General features: G+C 45.4%; 1 protein-coding gene across 1 annotated transcript in view; it reads right to left on the bottom strand.

Moving 5' to 3' along the window:
* The window catches only part of smash (smallish), a 37,232-nt gene that overhangs the window by 10,775 nt on the left and 4,629 nt on the right, over positions 1 to 21,828 (bottom strand). The window contains exons 2-3 of the mRNA XM_084602953.1: positions 21,277 to 21,692; positions 7,188 to 7,596 (exon numbers count right to left, since the gene is read on the bottom strand). Coding sequence (XP_084459079.1) covers positions 7,188 to 7,596; positions 21,277 to 21,558 — 691 coding nt within the window. The 5' untranslated portion in view covers positions 21,559 to 21,692. The remainder of the gene's footprint in view (positions 1 to 7,187; positions 7,597 to 21,276; positions 21,693 to 21,828) is intronic.

Raw genomic sequence — 21,828 nt, forward strand, 5'->3', positions numbered from 1 at the left:
TTTACATGGGATTTTCAAGGGGATATTCCGTGAGTTCGATATTACCAAAATTCGATATATACGGGTTCGATATAACCGGGTTCGACTGTGTATATATATATATATATATATATATATATATATATATACAGTCATGCCTCGTTAATATGGACACTTTGGTTTCCCACCAAAACTGTCCACAAAAGCGAACCATCCATAATATCGAGTCATGAACAAAAACGAAAAGTATTTTATTGAGAAAAAATGTTTAATTATTGACTGCTTTTGCAACTAAATTTGTAATTAAAAACAGCCGAGCTGTTAATGCTACCCCCTTCTCCATGAATCCGTTGACTCGAATGCCATGTTTGTTCTTAAACCTTGTCAGCCATCCTCTTCAGTAGCTGAACTCAGTAATGCCTAGACAGAGCGTAGAATAATTTTTCTCAGTAAACATCACCCTGTTTTACTTGTATTCACAGATTTCCCGCTTCACGACTACGTTCAGCTCCGGTCTTTTGCGTTTAAATCCCGCCATGCCAAAAGTGAGACTAAAGTTGAGGGTTTCAGGCTCCTGATTCTTTACTTCTTTTTTTCTTTTGCCTAGTTAACCTTTCAGCCTTTCCATTCTTCTGATTCTCTCGTTTTTTTCCTTGTACAGTTTCCGTAAGGAAGCGAGGGGGTCACATTGGCAGGCTGCAATTCAGAGGGCTATCAAACAGCCCCTTCCTGACGCCGTTTGTATGTGTTCTTAAGAAACAAACACTGCAAGCTGAAGTACAGTTTAGAACGACAGCTAGCAGACTACGAAGAGCTCAGACATTGTCAAGGCCGCATCGTTGACTCAAAGCGAAGCAGACATGCGGACCTCCTGGTGTGCAAAATGTGGCAGTTCGGAAGCGCAATAGTGACGAAAACCAGGAGCATGAGAAGGAAGGATGTCCAGGACGGGACGGCCGGTCCCGGTTGTGTGCTCATCGCCTTTCTTTCGTCGCTCTACTTCGTGTGTCTTAACTCTTAAGCCGCGTTCAGACTACGTGCGCATTCGTCGTAAGTATCGTATCTGTCGCAGTGCGCATAGCGGCTGGAACTCCCGTTTACGTAGCTTGCGACCGCGCATGTTCACACTAGGCCGTTCGGCGAGATGCGTTCTTTACGACCGGCCAATCGCCGCTCTCAACATGGCATCGGTTAACGAGCGGCTGATAGCGGAGGTCTGGGCTCTTCAAGCTCAAAATGAAATGTGAAAGGAAAAACTGGACACACAAATAAAATACGAAAAAGAACAATGGGTATATTAACAATTAACCACTCGATTACAAATACACTACTTCGTTTCGCACACGCACGTTCGCACACAGTTTTCAAATGTCCGCGCACCATGCTGACGCACCGCTCACTCCGTGGCACATTTCTTCACGCGCCCGCTCTCATTGTCGACGTACCGCGCACTCCTGCTCGGTTTCCCGTGATCGCACTCTCTCGCACCAAAACAGGCGTACGGTCCGCCTGCATCCCAGTGCCCCGGAGCGATCTTGGAGACGGGCCGGGGCGGTGACTCAAAGGCCGTACTACTGACTCCAAACAATGAGCCGGGGCGCGCGGCAGGCACGGAAACGTCCGCGGAACCTCGTCTCCCCTCAGAAAATGATGTTTTCTTTTTCTTTTTTACGGTGAGCCTCTTTCAAACTTCGACGAGTCCGCGCCAGCTCCGTTCTCGACCGCAACGCCGCCCCGCATCGGCCTTTCGCTGCAGGCCAACTGTTTCCTCACTTGTCAGCAACGGAGCCGATGGGATGCGAGAATGCACGGGGATGAAGCGGGCATCCCCCGCCTCCATAACCTCACTTTTCTAAACTAGAGGAAACATTTGCTTGTTGAGAGCTTGTTCGCACACGAAAAAACGGATTGATAAACCACTTACTGCTTTGACTCAGCGCACTGGCAATTTGCAGCCAGGCATGGTTTTGCACTTCGCTATGTGCGATTTCAGCTACTCGTAGTAGAGAGCCTTTTTTATGAGAGGCTGATAATTCCACAGCGAAGATTCCGCACTGCACATGATCAAGCTGCGGACAGACACAATCACCGACACAACACCAATAACACCGGCGAGCCGAGACACTGCAGCAGAGACACTGGACGATGTCGCCTACTAGTGGTTTGCGCGCGAAATCTGGGAGGACCGGAAGCCCCGTGACCGGAAAGGGAAAACCGAAACGGCTGTGCGCATTGGTCGCGCGTAACAGACGTATCTGTCCTAGTCGTAAAAGTCGCGGGTCCTCCGACATTTACGCCCACGCTCGGTGCGAACGTTACGCATCTTACGCTCAATGCGACAGCAGTCTGAACAGACACGTTACGTTTTTTGCGCTTACGCTTACGATCCTTACGAACGATACGTGCGTTGCGCACATAGTCTGAACGCGGCTTTACCGAAAAGCATTAACGGCTTCATAGAACACACGTGACCTGGGAAAAAAAACTTCAGTTTCCGCCGCCACTTTAGGCATTTGTCTCTCGTCCTGTCATTTTTTTCTTACGCTTTTACCGGCCTCTATGTTCACGTTCAGCAGAATTTATTGCCACCATATGTTGCTGTTTTCCCGACTGCGGCCTCTCGTTTTGGCGCTTCCGCTGCACCCAGAAATCTCCCGGTTCCCTTCTTTCGGGATCTTTCTTACTTAGCTGACCCTCGGTTTGCTGTGTACGTTCCTTGCCGCTCTTGCGCTCCCCCTACAATACGGCCAACCCCACAGGACTCGTTCAGGCATCCGGCCGTATCAACTGTCGCGTAGGTTCACGGCTTGCGCGCCCTTCTTTAACTTGCGTTCGGACTCCTCTGCTTTTTTCAAATGCTGTTTACATTAAAGAGATAAAAATACAAGGTCCCAAGTGGGCTGTATGCATTCTTCCCCTGTCCATTGTCCAGACAGCGAGTTTCCATATTAACAAGGCATAAATACATTGAAAAAGTTTCATCACAAGAAAAACTGTCCATATTAACGGGGGTCATATTAACGGGGCACGACTGTATATGAAATCTTGCTTGTTCTATTGGCAGAGGCACCTGAAAGTATCAACAAACAACTACCTCAAGCTACAAAAGTTGTTTGCTGATTCAAGAACAAATGTGGACTTGCAATCCAGAATAAAAATTATAAAAATAAAAAATCTAGTGAAGAGAACAGCGAAACTTAGAAAGAAATGCTAGTATAGAATATTGGTTACTACGCATTTTCTTTACGGAAATACTTTAAAATAAAGTCATCATAGGTTGTGCATAAAAACAGTTGCACTCCAGTAAGGTTTTCAGCTAAAAAAATAAACCTTCACTAACCAAGGCTAAAATGACATGGCTGGAAACAGTCCAACATAAAACAATGTCTACAGACATATAACAAGCAAAGAAGAGCAGCACTAAAATGCCCTGTGGTCATTAACATTACGAGAATGACATCAGAAAATAATGCGACTCCAGTCGAGGTGTAGTCACTGAGAATGTATAGCATTCTTGGACAAGAAATATGATGAAACCTAGGTGATTTGCAAGATGGTCCAGGTGTCCGGAGGTTTTGCATGGTCACTTATACCCTCTTTACACGGCCGGCTTAGCCACGGTTACGCTTAACCGAGGTTACCGAACTTAACCACGGTTAACCGCCAATCGCAGTTAGCTATGCTTACACAGCTCGCTGCCGTTTTCGGTTACGGCCGCCATTGCCCATAGGTGATCTGCGGAACGAAGCAGCATTTACAAATATTTTATTTATAACGTAGTTTCAGGAGTGCCGTCTAACAAGGCGTCAACAGCGCAGTCAAGCCCCGCACGATGGCAGCACCTCATCAACCACCGTAAACACCGCCGCGTTGGCCCCTCCTCCCGCAGACCGTACGCGAACGACACGGCGGCTCGCTAGCGCCGGCGTCAGATATAAAGCGTGCTAAATTTATTGGCATCTGGAATACTGAACCGAATATCAGGATTTAATCACTCTTGAGGATCACTGACGAGCGGCAAATTGCTGGCAAAACCGATAACTGCGACACTATCAAGTTTCTGCTCAAACCAGTTGCCGCCGGAGCATTGCGGCTCACCGCTCTGTTTATACTAGCTCTGAGATTAATGCGTCGCCAAAGTTAATCATATCGTTATTTTACGGTGGCAGAATAGGATTCACAATAAGGAAGTTTCACGAGTACACCATTTCGACAGCGTTGATCAGTTCCAAAGCGCCGACCGGCGCGGCTTCGAAGAGAATAATTTAGGCCTATCGACGACGAGGGGGTTACACACCCCGCCGTCGTTCGCCGCGCTCGCACGCTTCACCGCCACGGTAAGTGTAACGTACCTCCGCCTTCTTGCAGCATCCCGCGCTGCAAGCTTGTGCACTTTCATAATAAAGCTAACACCATGCATTTTTTACGTTCCGCGCTCAGCACCAAGCCGCGCAAACGATACTGCAGACACAGGACGGGGCTTCAGTATGCAGACGCTTGGTTGTAGGCCGTAACCGCAGACGCCGGGTGGCACAGTAGACACCGCCTATTCAATACGGGCAAAGGAGTACACACTGTTGAAGCAGACACGCTCGTACGCTTTGCGTACTCGGCTGCCGACGAGCAGCCTCCGTCAACAGGTGCCACCATAACCTCGGTTAACAACACAAACCGAGGTCGCCAAACTTGGTTTGCGATAACCGCGGTTAGGGGTGTAACCATGGTTTGGTCTGCCGTGTAAATGGGCTAGGTACCACGGTTTCGCGTAACCACAGTTACGCTAACCATGGTTAACTCTGCCCGTGTAAAGAGGGTATTAGGAAAACTGTGCGTTTAATATGAGAGTGAAGAAAATCCACTGCTTCTGTAGCAGAGTTGCAGATTATGCTGAAACTGAAAGTTGACTCCTTGGGCTACATCGATCGTAGCATAACAAGCCTAAAAGTTTATTTGTAGCATTCAAATTGCAGGCAATTATGCAACATCTATGCAGGCAATATGACATGCTCAATTAGCATGGTGCAGAAAGAGTTAACAGGAGTGTACTGTTTATATAAGAGATTTTTTTGCCTTAATAACTTTACTGTAGAACTCTACTGTATAGCTTTTTTTTTTTTTTTTCAAGTAACACCCAGCATTCATTTTCGAGGCTTGCTCTCATGAGCAACAACTTAGTGCAACATAAAACGAGACACACACACTCACTGACATGTCTCGCAATGTTCTTATGTTGTAGGAGGTTGCTACCTGGAGGCAAACAAAGCACTAACTAGCCAAGCAAAAAGTTTCACTTGCTCTAATGGTAAGGCTATCCCGGAACGAAAGCAAGCAGGAAGTGCATGTCAGACTTTTATAGGGTCGTGGGCATGGTCAATACAACATGTGCAGGACTGCACACAGACGCATCACTGAAAATATTTACTTTTGGGGAGCACTGCGTCGAGAAAGCACCGTTCAAGTGATACAATACTGAATGCTAGCTGATTAAATTGCAATAGGCCCTTGGACTTCCATGAAGATACATTCAGTGCATGTTTCAAAAGCAAGTGGCTGGCACATACCACAGTTGATCCAGATATATTGAATTATTGCTCACACCGAACTGCCTGAATATACCCTCTAAAATCTTACGCTTAACGTATAGCAGTGTTACTTGCATTTATCGAACCCCCGTTAACAAAGAACACGAGAAATCAAACTGCGTGTCGTAACCTGCAATGGGGCATTTCTAATTGCAATTCCATGATAACTTTCTGCATATGGAGCCAGGTTCATTTCATTTGGCTCATGGGGCTTAACGTCCCAATGTGACTCGGGCTATAAGAGCCGACATAGTGGAGGGCTCTGGAAATTTCTAACACTTTAACATGCACTGATATTGCACAGCACACAAGTGCCTTGCTTTTTGCCTCCTTCGAAATGCGGCCGTCATGGCCAGGATTCGATCCCACATACGGGATACCAGGTTGGTCGGGAGCCCTTCAGCACCTGCTGGCAGTGCGGTTGAGCAGTGACACTGCAAAACTTCGTGATGAGGTGACCTTGGAGCATGGAGTCTGCTTGAAAGTAGCTTTCAGTCTGGTATGCTATTTTCAATAAGACGCTGCGGTCATGCAAAGAAGCCAGCATTCTGTACACTGGTTGTCGTGCAGTGAGGCCAGCCTAGCTAATCAAAGTCTTCCTGCAGCTCTTGCTTGGCGTTCTTCGCTACTGAAGGCAATGTAAGATTCAATTGTACCCAATTTTAATTCAGTTATTATTGCATTTAGAGTGTACCAGTAACAGAGTTAGACCTCTTCTGATCCGCCTTGTCTCTCACAGCTTGAGTCGTTTTGGGACGTCAAACCCCACATATCACGCCAAACAACCTTCTGATCAGCGGTGGCTTTTTCCAAAGCATCGTCCCCTGCAGCAACTCCAATGGCACTTGTGGCGTGCTAAGGCGAGACGTAGCCTCCGATACTCTGATCTGGCCAACGGACACCTGGTGTAAGGTGCTGCTCAATGTACAGGTGTGCCCGCGTGCGCTTTGCGGGCCAGTGCACTTGCGGCGAGTGGTGTGCTACCAGTCTGCTTGTGGTCAGCACGTTACTGCAGGAAGCATGCCACTATCATGGGTGCATCATATTTACGTTCATGCTTCTGGGTAACAATCCCTGGGTAAACATCTGGGTAAAGGAACAATCTCTTTTGAATTCGATATATCCTGGTTTGATTGTAAAACACTTTGTGGCCTCGAGTGGAATTAAAATGTGGCAGCGCAAACATATTAGCAACATATTAGCTTCGCTGGCCACTGCATTAGACCACTACATCATCATCACCCCAGCTTAATATCTCAAGTACTTAAACTGCTATACTCTTGGGGTGTAGTAAGTATCAAATTCCATCCATGCGCAAGTCAGTTCAATAGCAAGAGTATGTGAGCACTTCCCACGGAATGATTTCGCAAGTGTGCAGCAAATCGCACAAAATGGTGGGCAAGTTGGATCAAGAACTTGAAAATATCATTGATGAGTACCCAATTGGTTAACAATATCTAATGCTGTCGCATTGTCGATGAGTAATGGTAATTATGTGACCAAGAGTTTGTTTTTACGTGCATTATGTTTCCTGCAGAGTGTTGCACACTCTTTGCCCTGACTTTGCAAGCTGAAGTGTAGTGGTCCTCTATGTAGATGTCTCATAACCCACTGCTCTAGACTCACCCAGGGGCTGACTGCAGTGTGAGCAAAGCTTGCGACCACTGACGGACAAAGTGGCATCAGTGGCAGCGCCAGCCTGTCTGCCAGAGTCTTGCCCTTCCGAGTTACCACTGGGCGAAAACTCTCTTCTCCTGGGCTCCGTCATTGGTTTAGGTGGCACGGGCGGTTTGGGGCCTTTCAAAGCAGGACGAATGGCAGCTGTCGTGTGGACTGCCTTGCTGCTCTGAGGAGGCACGAACTCTTCTCGCGTGCTGTACTCTGACAGCAGCTCGGTGCTGGTTGTCAGTGTCGGTTCTCGTTCCTGTTGTCTGTTATGGTGCTCTTCATCTGGGAAAAGCTGCTTAGCATCGTGCACTCTCTGGAATGCTCGTTCGGATGCCTTCCTCCGCCGGCTCTTCCACTCATCAAGGTTCTGCAAAGTATAAACGCCATACACACAAATGACATGATCAGCTATCTGGTTATTTGGCCATTTTGGGCGGACAAAAAAGGGGCCAACGGCAAAATTTTTGTACCCGTGAACAGAAATGCAGTGAAACATAACGCATAATGGCACCATACAGTGTCTACACATGCACCCATTTTGTTGCTTCAAACCATGGTGTCACCTCTATACTTAAAACTTACGATCACACCACAACACTGTGCAAACTGTACTGCAGTAACTAGCTCTCAGCTAAGAATGACACGAGCTACTTATTAGAGGTTCCAAAAACTCCAAAAGCACCCTAAACGTGTAACAAATCCAAAACTGAAACATCAAAGTGTCCGTCCTCTGGCATATCAGCATCAGCTGGATATATCCACCACAGTGTGGAGGCCAATCCCATACTCCTTCAATTAATCCTGTCCTGTGCTAGCTACAGCCACTTAAGGGGAGACGCGGGTCTTAAAACGGTCGAAAATGGTCAAAAAGTCGATTTTGGGAAAAACTCATTTTCGGAAGGTTTGTCCTTTCGAGCATCTACTGTAAAATTATTAACGCTGAATTCGGTCGGGAAATGCGATAAAATCGGCTTTCAAAACACTACGGCAGCGACGAAATGGCCCCGAAAAGAGAGACTTTGTTCGAACTTCCCGCGCGCGCCGCCGGCGTTGCAGCCGGCCGATCGCCGCCATCTTGGGCTTGTTTTGAAGCTGGTTTCTTTGTGCGCAATTTGAGCTATCTCAAAATGGCGTCGCTCAAGCCGAGCGGCGGTTCGGGCCGGTTTCCCGAAGGCCGTTTTCGGGTCGCTGATTGGCTCGCACGCGGCGCGCTTCCCGCGCGCGCCGTTCTGGGCCTCCATTGGCTGGTGTGACCGTCTACGTCATTCTTTTTTTCTTTCTCTTGCGTTCGCCGCTGTGGCTGTCGCTTCGTGCGCGTCTGTTTTTGCGCTCGTGTTTCTCTACACGCCGTGTTTCCGCCTTGTGCCGGGAGTTTCTCTTTGCGATCGAGATGCCGGGAGACAGTCGATTGAAACCGAGCACGCAACGAGCTTTTGGAAGCCGGAAGAAACGTCCGTGGAACAAAAAACAGCAGGCAGCGGCCACCAATGCGTCGCCGGGGCCTGCAGTGCCGGACTCGTTGGATCCGCCGGGTACATCAAGCACGCTGCCCGATGACGACACCGCGGGACCAAGTTGCAGCACGAATCGTATCTCGGATCGTGGTACACTTCGTGTTGATGCTGTGTACTATTCGTCGACCGAGCAGGCGCAGCGTGTTGAGCGATCGGCGCGAGCAAAGTCCGTTCTGTCGGAAAAGTCGGCAACCCAGCGCAAGTTTGACCTTCTTGGCGCGTCAGTGCGGATTACCAGACAGCTAATGCCGGTACCCAGTTCGTGATTGTGGACTTGAAGGTTTTGAACAATTTTTTCGCGCAAGCGAAGTGCGGAACCTGCGAGGCAGGAAGTCTGCGTTTGAGCAAGGCAACAGATAAGGAGTACGGCCTTGCTGTAAAGCTTCTGCTTGTCTGCGAAAACTGCGATTTCGAACAGAAGCAGTTCTCTTCCCCAAGAATAAGCGAAGCAGTTCTCTTCCCCAACTGTTTGCCTGGTGGAGCTCTCGTCTCCTTGGCCCCGGTCCTCACTTTCACCTCAAAAAAAAAAAAAAAAAAAAAAAAAGTCAACCCCTAATTTCTCGAAAGTAACCTCTATAATTTCATCACACTTACACATTCGACATTTTTTTTTTTTTAAATGTTTCCTTGGATGGAATAAGACACTTTTTGTTTTGTTTTTAGGGAAACTGATAGGGAACATCTGAGTAACATCCGTTGTCGAAGATTCTTCCCAATATTTTCTGCACTCAGTGTCAAAACTTCAAATGAGTTTTTCTCAGCTTCATGTTTTTTGGTGACATGACTAGCCTTACGGAACTTTTCATTGGGTTTTTGTGGTGCAATTTTAATAAATCTTATACCGTTTGTTTACCTCATCCGCCCGCCTAACTTTTGTCCCCCCCTACTACGGTTTCCTTTCTTTGGAATACATGTCCTGCCCATTTCTTCTTCCTGATTTTTACAAGAATGTCATTAACTTCTGACCCACTATGCATGCTTTCTATCTCTTAATTATTTTTTGTTCCATACGTCTCCACATTGCTTTCAGCTTATGTAGAACCCTTTTCATTAGCCTCCACTTTTCAGCCCCATAGGTGAGTACTGATGAGACGCAACTATTGTATACTTCCCAATACTGGTGCCTACCAGTATTGGAAAGTATGTGACTAGCTGCTTAGCTAGTCATGATCTCGTGTGTACTTGCCAAATGCTCTCCATCCCAATCTTATTCTCCTAGTTATTTCCCTTTCATGTTCCAGATCTGTGGTCACTACCTGTCCCATGTGGACACATTCTACCACTACCAGCACTTCGCTACCTATTTATGAATTGCTGTTTCTTTCCGAGGCATACATTACCTTACTCTTCTACATATTATTTTTAGGCCTATCTTTCTGCTTTTCCTGTCTAGGTCATCAATCATTCTTTGCAATTCGTCCAGAGTTACTTGGCAAGGCACTGCCATCAGCAAATTGCAGATTACTGAGGTATTCCCTATCAACCTTTATTCCAGACCGCTCCCATTCCAAGTCTCTGAATACTTCCTCTAAACAGGTTGTGAATAGTACTGGGGAGATCATGTCTCCTTGCCTAACAGCTTTCTTTATTGGAATTTTATTACTTTTTTTGCAGAGAACTATGGTTGCTGTGCAGCCACTATAGACATCTTTCAGTACTTTCATATATGGCTCATCTACACCCTACTTTTGCAATGCCTGCATGACTGCCGAGGTTCCGACTAAGTTACTTGCTTTGTCGTAATCAAAGAATTACATTTTTCTGTCACCTGGCATATCACTGCATACGTACCTCTGTGGCAAAGCACCATATCTACCAGTACCATGAAAGCACTTATTTTTCTCAAAAACTTATGGGTTAATGCATTAGGAAAAACTTATAATCTAATAAGTAACTAGTGTATGTGTCCATTATGCAAGTAACTCTTCAAAACGATTTGCTATAGCATACTCTACCACAGCATACCAGCAGCACACTTAGCAAGACTGAACTGCTTAGGCCTCCAGCTGGCAGCATTTATAGCGATCGCCGCATATTTTAACAGACAGCAGTAACAGGAAGAGCTGAAGAAACTGCTTCTGTGTACAGAATTATGCACAACATGATGCAGTAAACATGCCTTTGCAGCAGTATCATGGGCCATCATAAATCATCAGAATGTCCTAAAGAAGGCAACAATCCTGCCATCACAGATGAAATTTGATTCCAACCATGTCCCTTAGAACTTGGTTCACTATATGCCCCATGCAAAGCAACAGTCGCACCGCTGGTGGTGGAGTTGATAAGTAAATATGGGAGCGGAGTCAACCGCTCCAGCTGCTAGATGTCTGTTTCTATGCAGTCGTCGTGTCATGACTTTGTTTTTCCACGGCGTTTGCATCGTTGCATAAAAAGCATCTGCTGCCAATGCACTGTGACACAAACTGTGGGGCATCTCCAGCAATAGGTTTTTTTTGGGTAAATGTTTGAAAGCTATAAAAAATGTGCTGGACATTGCATTTACTCGTTCACGCTCAGCAAGCAATATGACCAAAGCGCAATGCTCGAGTTCACTTCGCGTTAACAAACCGCTTGTCATTCCTGTCTTATATTTCGATATGAAAGCACTTGAATCAATATCGGTGCGTCATTGTAAATTTTATGACAATTGCAACAATTCACTTTTAATTACAGGAAACAAAATATTTTGTTTATTGCATAAACCTGTAATAGTTATTTTTTTAGTGTTGTGCTGCATATTTTTTTTAGTCGTATCATAGGTCCTGAGTGCAAGGATTAATTGAACCCAGGCGAAGTACGGGCTGCTGAGGACTGCTATACAAAAGATGAGTATGGCTGCTCTTGATAGAGCCCGAACAAAAAAGTTATATATGCCATTGTTGGCGGAAGCAAAGAATGCATGCCCGAAAGGTTTATGACATGTTCAGTCCGAGAAGCATACCGTGTATTCAAAGAAGCTAACCCCGACAACACCATGGGTCTTTCCAAGTTTTATTCCCTTCGGCCGTGGTGGGTTTTGCTTTAGCCTCAGCAAAGAAGTGCGCTTGTGCGTTTACTGTGTCAATGCTTCTCTTTGACAGGCGATGCCTACACACTTGATGAATTGAAAGACTTATGCAGCTCAACGTCAAAGAAATGCTGGTTGGATGATTGCGACACATGTCCGGCTTAACTGTAACAGTATTTGCAGTACCTGAAGAAATCAATGTCACGTACGCCGTAGGGGAGAACTCCTGCAAACGATAGCTTAGTCGAGTGTACTTGTGCTTTCTACGTGGATTAGCTATTCGATTCCATATGAATACATGAAGAAGACTCGAGCCATATATGATGCAAAGCAATGTCAAAAAGCAGGGATATGTGGTGCTGCACTTGGCGGAAAACTGGACTGCAGTAGTATCCAACAAGGTACAATTGTACCACTAGCACAAAACGCAGGTCTCTGTTTTTACCTGCGTTGTCACCACAGAAGAATCAATGCGAAGCTTTGCTGTAGTCAGTGATGATATGATGCATGATGCAGCCCATGCCTGCTTCCAGGGTGTCGAACCGAAAACCGGAACCGAACCCGAATTTTAGCCTGGAACCGAACCGAACCCAACCCAAATTTTTTCCACCATCTTGGAACTGAACCCGGACCAGCACAAATGGGAGGAACCGTTCTGAACCGGTTCGCAATACTGTTCCGACCCACTTTTGCTGGCAACTTACCGTCATTACTTTTTATTTTATCGCTGCTTGCAAAGCGCTCTCTTTGCTTATTTCCAATGCGCCACTGCACATCGCAAACACACAACTATATTGAAAAATTGTCCCTTGCTAAAACATGACAAGAACAAAGGAAAATATATTGCCACATGTATAGCATTAGTCTCTGGTGCCGGGGTATTGTTTCATCCCGAACACGGGTGGCCGCTGCACTGCTCAATGGCGCCGCTCATGGGGAATGTTGCGCCATTCGAGAGCCTTCCTAGGCAGTGAAATAATTGCAGATAATTCGTAAGTTGAGTAACATTAAAACGAGTACCCTCATTTCCCCTTCATTTATCTGCTTGTAGCCTACAGGGGTCCCGGGTCTAGCAGTCTTGAAGCCATAGGTAGCGTAACAGGGTTCTAGCACAGCTTTTCGTCCTCGCTCTTGATCATGTTCTATGTGACGCTGGCGGTAACACAGGACGTTCCACGTCCACCGCTATGGTTGAGGGCGGCGCTGGTGAACACTCTCAAGGTTTGTATACAGACAACATTAATACCCAAGAAAGTAGCAGGTGGGACAGCGGCTGATGTAGCTCAGTTGGAAGAGCACCGGACGCGATATTCGGCGGTCGTGGGTTCGGTCCCCACCATCGGCATGTTGTTTTTCCTTCTACTTTGTGTTCATCTTTCCCCTAAACAGATTACGTTACTAATGTATGTGATTACCGAAGTAAAAATTAAGAAAAAAAGACAAAGTACAATCCCCAATGCTTTCCTTGGCCTCGCCGACTGTTGGCTTCTTTCTTTCATATATTTAGATAAACAAATATATAATAATGTACAACTCAAAATGAAATGATAAATATGTTAAATATATCACGCAAATCATTTTCTTTTCCTATCGCTCGACGATGTCGCAATGAGTCACATGGCACGTGCACAGCAGCCATATGCGATACAACACCAGCGAACGCAATCTGGTTGACCGAGACTTCAGAATGATAAGCCAACGCTGCAGGTGGGAAGGCCGCCTTGGGCAGCAAATTAGCGTTCTGTTCTTGAGTTGTATCTGAATTTAGCACAAAGATGAATTCATAAGTTGATTTCCCGTTTTGTCTTATCTTCCTTTTGTGTCTAGCGATGACTGTTTGTTTTGTTTCCCTTGGCATGTTAGAATATGCCAGGAATGAAGCTCCGATGCTCAAATGTGAAGACTGGGTGGAGCAAGGAAAATTACCAGTAGGAGTATTAATTCACAAGCTCTATTTGGCGTGCTGTCATTTCGGCCTGTAAAACTATGGTGTCGGTAAAAAAGAATGCGTTTCATCGCATTATCCACCATCACTGATGCGAATACCTAAGACTGGCTAGAAAATGGCACTGAAAGCTGGAAGAGCACTACTGAGAGAAAACATAGATGATGACTAAACTGCATGGTCTGCAGGTTGCGCGGTGACGAGGGAGTTCGGGACAAAAACGTTGAAAAGCATGGAGAGGGACAAGGTCAAGTGAGCCAAAGGAGCCTTCGACTAGACCCTAAAGATTAAAAAAAAAGAGGGAATGCCAGTAATTTTGCAACCGCTGAACTACAGCGTGAGGCCATCGATATCACATTACATTGACCAGCGAGGAAACGTGCCGAGAAAAACAACATTTGGTCACCACACAGAAGCGGCTTTGTAGGTTCGCCAGCGGCGATTAAGTACATCTACAAACGGCAGCAGAATCTTCCCCTAAGAAATTACAAGCTCAGCTTGAAGCGTTTCTTATGAAAAGAGAAGACTGCATGCAAGGTATCGGAGACAGCTGCAGTTCTCTCAAAATTGAAGAAGTACAGAGCCTGCTCTACGAAATTGAAGAGGTGCCCAGAATAAGCAAAGACTCGAGTGTTTTGAAATTTTGGGAGGAGAAGTTGCAGCGCCCAGAACTATATTCACTAGCTACAGTATATGGCGCGTGCTGTGCCATATACACAAGCCAGAGCCGAGAAAGCATTTTTGAACTAAAGTACATCCTTTCTTGTCATCGAGCCCGGATGACGTCAACAACCATCAACAATGAGCTCTTCTTTCGGTCTTTTATGCAGGCAAATAAAAAAGCTGGCAGCATTCAATGAGCACATAACATAATATTTGCGAGCAGCCATGATGTCATGGTGTCATGGTGTCTGTAAATTATGCAAATAAACATACCAGTCTAAGAGCCTCAATGTACCAGAAGACGTTATATAGCCCGCCTATGCAGGCAACCATGGTGGCGATCCCATCGCGTCGCAGCCACAGGAGTGAGAGAATTAATCCGTTTCTCCGGCAGATACGATAATGACTCCAACTCCAGTACGTCGTGGAGGGGACTCTTGTCAGCATCTTTCGGGCCACAACACATGGATGCCTTTCCCTTTCAACTACTTATATGGAAATGTGAAATGCAAAGGGGCCCGCATGCTGGGCGATATATATATAGTCACACATGGTATATACATAGTAAATCTTGGGGTGTGTGCTTGGTTTGACCTTAATCTGATTTTAAAGACCTTTTCTGGCAGCTGGATGAAACATTTTTGTATTTGTAGTAGAGAGGTTTCGCTCTAAACTAAAACTGATCTGAAATATTTTGTACCTGAAAAGCGCAGCAAGAAACATTATTTTGTTTTACCTTCAGCATGTGCAGTTTTAGTTGGTAATGTGCCAATGAAAATAATCATTTTCGTCCCATCCTGCTCTAATTCTCGGTCACTCATTATAAACATTTTGTTGACGTCTGTACAACCGATTAGAGCCTGTTACTTCTGATGACAAAAATAAGAGACGTAGTACTATATGAATTTTTAGCGTTTATTAAGGCGAAAGCCTTTAACGCCTCATCGCTGTCGGCAGAGGCTGTCAAATTTTCGAGGGAGATAGTTAAAAATAAATAAATAAACCTTGTCTCCACCGAGAATCGAACCTCCATTCCTTGGATCCTCAACCGAGCACTTTACCAAGTGCATCACGCCCCGGATTATGAAACGTTCATCATAATTCACCTTGTCTACCGTGAGGATGATAGCGGGATTCCGCGAGTGGCAAATACTGCGCTTTAATTTCCTTTAAACGAATTACAGAATGCCAGTGAACTTTGATGTGTTCAATGGAATGCTGGTTGTGTTCGACAAGGGGCGCGCCATGTACCGTCATGACTGGTCATGACGTCACCATGCATTTCGTGCATAGACGAAGCTGACCTCGCCGAGCGTCTGATCTAGGCGTCCGTGCGGCGCCTTTCATTTGGCGCTTCCTCGAACGCCGCACTACACAGAAAACAGGAGCAGATCCAGATGTCTAGGAGGCATTAGTACAGCAGGCATCAGCGGTATTTCAAATTGATTTACAGGATAAAAAAGGCGCAGTATCTGTCACAATTCTCCGCGGACACATGTGCCACGTCATAAAGGAAAGGAGGAAGGTGGGTGTGAAAGAAGAGAGCGGAATGGAGGTGCCGTAGTGGAGGGCTACGATCTAGCGCGCTATGGCTTTCGCCTTATCGCACTTAAGTGGTCCAAAGTGCCGTCTAGAAGTTTTTATATACTGAAACAGGAAAAACAACCTAGTATTAAAAACGTTGAGCAAAAAATACACTTGAAAGCTTTTTTGTTTTTTTTTTTTGTTTGTTTTTTCTGAGCACATTTGAACCGGTTCAGGTAGGGTCGAACCGGTTCGAACCGGAACGGAATGTGTCTCCGGAGCCGAACCCGAACCCGAAAGGCATGGAACTGAACCTGAAAAAATTCCGGTTTGACACCCTGCCTGCTTCGCACTAGGCAAAATTCATGACTGGCTCAACCACGACCTTCTTCAAAATCATCTCGCATATGTGAGCGACGAGGCTTCAAGCCATTTCAAAAACAAATATCAACTGTAACAATTGTGGAAAAAGGACTATGTCTCCATAAAGTGCCTGTTCTCTGCCACAGGGCATGGGAAAAACGCCTGCAACGGCATTGGCGGATTTGTGAAACACCGGGCGTTTCTCAAAAACCTTAGAGCAAACACACCACTGTGATAAAATATGCATCTGAAACAGTCTAACTGGAAGGCTGAAGACCGTGCGACTGGTCCTTGCATATATACTGAAACAGGAAAAACAACCTAGTATTAAAAACGTTGAGCAAAAAATACACTTGAAAGCTTTTTTGTTGTTTTTTTTTGTTTGTTTTTTCTGAGCACATTTGAACCGGTTCAGGTAGGGTCGAACCGGTTCGAACCGGAACGGAATGTGTCTCCGGAGCCGAACCCGAACCCGAAAGGCATGGAACTGAACCTGAAAAAATTCCGGTTTGACACCCTGCCTGCTTCGCACTAGGCAAAATTCATGACTGGCTCAACCACGACCTTCTTCAAAATCATCTCGCATATGTGAGCGACGAGGCTTCAAGCCATTTCAAAAACAAATATCAACTGTAACAACTGTGGAAAAAGGACTATGTCTCCATAAAGTGCCTGTTCTCTGCCACAGGGCATGGGAAAAACGCCTGCAACGGCATTGGCGGATTTGTGAAACACCGGGCGTTTCTCAAAAACCTTAGAGCAAACACACCACTGTGATAAAATATGCATCTGAAACAGTCTAACTGGAAGGCTGAAGACCGTGCGACTGGTCCTTGCATGTGCGTACAAACTTCAACACTTTTGTGAGCACAAATAAGATGACTGGAAAAACTTGCCATAGGAATGCACTCATGGCACATGTGGTTCTCTGCACAAGGCAACACAAGTGCCAAGAAGGTTTTATCTATGGCCCGAACAGCTGTGACCCGCATGAAAGAAATAAAATATTTTGAAATGAATTTGTGCTAGCATCGCGGTTTATGCTGTCCCAACCATCTTTATATAAGCTACCTCACATTTATTCTTCACAAGTAGTAGTGTTACTCTCCACTGTCAAGAAATAATACACTACATGTAGAAAGGATTCCCCAAAGCAAACTATGTACGATTACGATACAAGTTGATTTAAAGGAAAAATAAACCATGAGATCTTCTTCATTCTCTTGGGCTTTGTGTTCATTCTTTGCTTTCATGCCATTTCATTTTGGACGCTGAAATTCTGGATAACCATTGCTGAAAATTTTAAAATTTTGATTATTCCCTGAAGGACTTGAAAGTATCTCAGACGTGGTATTTCAAAAAAACTTAAAAATCCCAACCGATGTAGCTCCTTTTCAAACGTTAATCAGGTTCTTTTGCCAACTCTTGAAAAGTGAGAAGTTTGAGCTATCATAACTTCATTAGAAACAATATAATGCAACGTGTTTTTCAATATTCTTTCCGGCATACCCTCTGCGCACTTGCTGTAAAAATATAAGAAAAATCAGCGATGGGGTTTTTTAATACTTTATTTTAGAAAAGAACTCCTCTAGTTAAAAATGCAATATTTGGGATATTATTTGTTATGCTTTCCTTCGCTCGCTAGCAATGAAAATCAGTACTGTTATTTATTACATAGGTACCTAGCATTTGTGCAGATTTAAAGACGTTCCGAGCAAATGTCGAGAAGAAAAAAATTTCAGTCGAACCCGGTTATATCGAACCCGGATATATCGAACTCACGGAATATCCCCTTGAAAATCCCATGTAAAAGTATAGGAAAGTCACGTCATATATCGAACTCAATTTCACCGGTCATTCGATATATCGAACTCCGCACCACGCACTGGAAAGTGTGCCTTCCCCAAAGACGATCGCATCACCCTTGGCCGTTTGCCGCGTGACGTTTTCAAGCCACGCTCGGAAGGAATGAGAGGGGACAGTTCTTGACAGCGCCGCTATGCGCCGCGCCCATTCCCCAAAGGCGCGCGCATCTGCAGTTATCGTTTCCCACGCGCCAACACATGACGTTTGCAAGCCATGTGCGTGGGTCTGCCCATTCTTTTGCCGAGCTATCTCTCTCTCCTTCAGCAGGCGCTACGCATGCGTCGTGCTGTACGCGCGACGTAGCGTAAGATATGGCGGCTGCGGACGTTAAGAAGCGGCAGGCTTTTTTTTTTTTCTTTTTTTGGCGGGAGCCGTTTATCTTCGCATGTATGAATCAACGAAAGCACGCGGTCTGCTGCTGCGATCATGACGCCCGCTCCAAGCGAGGCGTGATAAATCGAACCAGGCTTGTGCAATCAAGCCATCACGGGCACTCTGCCAAGTTCGCTCCCCGCCACCGGAGGAGCTATAAAAAGATAAACGCGCCCTGACGTTATCGCTGCGCAGCATCTTGGCACGCTGCCAAGAAATCAGCTGTGGATGAGACCACCGAAACGGAGTGACGCGCGCCATCCACATGCAAGCGAAAAAAACGCTCGCGATTTCTACCGCAGCGACACAGAAACCTTGTAATGGTGGCTCGAGCGGCAAGAGGGACGCAGTTCCAACAAGTTTGAAATTTTTCGCTCTGTCGCTGCCGCTCGTCGCTGAGATCGCTCAATCGCTTGCATGTGAGCGAGCTGGTCTTAACGCATTTTTTTTTTTTTTTCAAATACTCGGGTGCAAAAGTGGAGGGTGGGTTCATTATGCCAGTGGGTTGATTACGCGACACATGCGGTATCGTTTTTTGGCATCGTAAGTGCCGTCACAAGCCGATTTTTGTATATCGAATTATCGATATATCGAACTATTTCGCGATCCCCTTCGAGTTCGATATATCCGGGTTCGACTGTATAGCCCAAGTTCATATTTTAGCCGTTTTTCAAATTTTTGCAAAAAATCTAATTTACTCAGAATTGCAGAAACAAGCCTAATTTACTCCTTAGCACCTGTACATTTACACACAATGTATATTCCCAGTGATTTGCATAAATACACTCAGACGTCATTGCAAAATCCAGACAAAGAGCTATGCACGAAAATGCGGCCTGCACCATTACCATCATATTTTTTTCTCTGGAAACATTATTTTTTGAACAAGAATAATTTCACTACTGATCTATTGAATACCACGCATAGCGTACATAAAAACCAAGGAAAACAAAGATACCAAACAACTGGGCAGTTTAATCTTTCGTGGGACCAGACATCCTCACAGAGTAAAACTTTTTGTTAGGCTAGTTGGTGCATTATGATATGAAAAAATTCATCGCAGATGAAGTAGCCCAAAGGCGAAAAGAAGGGACAGGAAAGAGCGCTGACTTTAGATAATTTAGAGGAGAACAGAAGGGTGAGACCAGTTGTTGTTCCGTACACCCATGATGCAGCACACAATTTAAAGAAAATAGCCAATGCTTATAAACTCATTTGCCACTGTCATTCATGGGACACCCCTCAGTGATAAGCTTCACGCTATTTAATTGTTCAGGTGTGACTGTAGAAGTTTTATGTTGTGCTGCAGTGGGAAGCTCAAATGTCACCATGACTGCTGGTCTTTGGAAAGCCTTCCAAACCAGTGGTGAGCCTATACATGCTCATGCAGGGCTGCTTTACCATATTTAAGCACGTTAAATTTATGTTCTCTACATGGTATATTTGTGTTGCTTCAACGTTTATAGTAGAAAGGTTATTTTAACATATATTTCTAAAATTACTAAGTGATTAGAAAAAAAAGGGCATTAAGAACAACAAAATAATGCTTCACCAAAACAAAAATTTTACATTACAGAAATGTTTCGGTGCTACCTGGGATCATGTACGCATTGCAGCAGAAGAGCATGCAACGAAATAAATAATGCTATGCCAGCACATAGTGTAACAGCACTTGACAAGTATCCAACACACATGCGATCTCAATACTGAGCTTTCTAATAGCCTACTAAGCAGAGGTTACATGAGTGCATTACACTTTTCTCTGCACACTTGCAGACCTCTGGCCAGACATTGTTAGTTGCTCTGATGCACTTGTGAGCATCTCTGCCCAAAGACCACATCAATGGAGGCATATAATCTGCACCGGCACAACAACATACATGCTAATGTGACAAGAAGTGGTCATGAGGAAGGGAAGGCACAGCAGACGCCTAAACCATGCAGTGAGCAAAAGTACCAAGAAAGCAATAAAAGAAGCGTGAAATCGTAGCAGAGGGCTCCTGCGGTCCTGTGCTCAGCACCTGAACAGGATAAACAATCAACCACTGCTCAGGGTACACTTAAGCAAATTAAGCCACACACACAAAAAAAGGAAAGTGGTGATGAGGATTGTTGTTCCTCTCAACAAACACTCCACATTGCACTACTGGTCCCTCCCAAAGATGATTGACCCTGGCTAAACTGCATCATATCATATGGCATGAAAGCTTCAACATCCCAAAGCAGCACAGAGAGCCCGCAAGAGACAACATAGTGGAAGGCTCTGGATTAATTTTGACCATTTGAGGTTTCTTAACCATGCAATGCCTGGCATATAAAGAGCAGATATGTGAAAATTTTCATTTTCGGTTCTACACCTACATAAATTCCTAGAACATGTGAGGTATCAACCTTCTCCAATATGTCTATCAACCAAAGTGCAAGCTGCAAGAGATGTAGAAGGCCTGTGAAAAGATAAACTCGTTCAAAAGGTAGCACTAATGGCAAAACAGCCTAAAATATATCTAGTCTTAATGTTGTATTCACAGGTGATGGAGCTGCTTTGAATTTTGCCTTTTGATTTTTGGTGTGTGCCTGCATATTTGCATGTGGTTTTGCAGTCCTTGGATGTTCAAAAATTATAAGACTTAGCTGAAATCAATTAGCACATATTTTTTAATGAATCTTCCAGTTGTTCACATTTCGGTTATCAAAGGACCACTTACTGGATGTTCTCTCAATGTCTAGGAATTAAAGGGTTAACATGCAGTGACATATTGGAGGGCCACATGCTTAGGACTAAATGCCACTTGCAGTTTGCCACTGTTCCTCCTGCTCGTCGACCTTGGGGTGGTGCTGTTGGCGAAGCTTGCTTTCGTGGGCCTGGAGTTGCTCGCGAGCCTTCAGCCCCAGGGGTGCTTGTCCCGTCTTTATGAAGCGAAGCGGGTCAGATGCACTGCTGGGTGCAAGCGTAGCCCGAATGATGGGCACAGTCCGCACGGGCGCTGCCTGGATGCTGGGTGGTGCCCAACGCTGCTGCTGCTGCTCCATGTAGGTTTTGTCCAGTGCAGCCGAGTAACGGTAGCCACCTGCCATAGCAGCTGACACCCATGCCCACGGCGTCAAAAACCAGTGCCAGCCCTGGCACGCACAACGTCAATGTGCCTGGGGTGCAGACGTCATTCGTTGAAGTGTGTCAAGTGCCACTCTTGCTTCTTGGAAGTAATGCACTGAAAGCGATGCAGGCACAGTTTGAGAATCAGAACGTCAGGAATGCATGCTCAAGCTCACATGGCGAAACCGTTTTAGACTCCCAGCCTATCAGTGCTGAAAAATGGGCCAGTAGCAGCAAAAACTAGCAAACAA

This window comes from Amblyomma maculatum, chromosome 4, assembly GCF_055883805.1.
Source record: "Amblyomma maculatum isolate TAMU_Amacu chromosome 4, ASM5588380v1, whole genome shotgun sequence".
NCBI lineage: Eukaryota > Metazoa > Arthropoda > Arachnida > Ixodida > Ixodidae > Amblyomma > Amblyomma maculatum.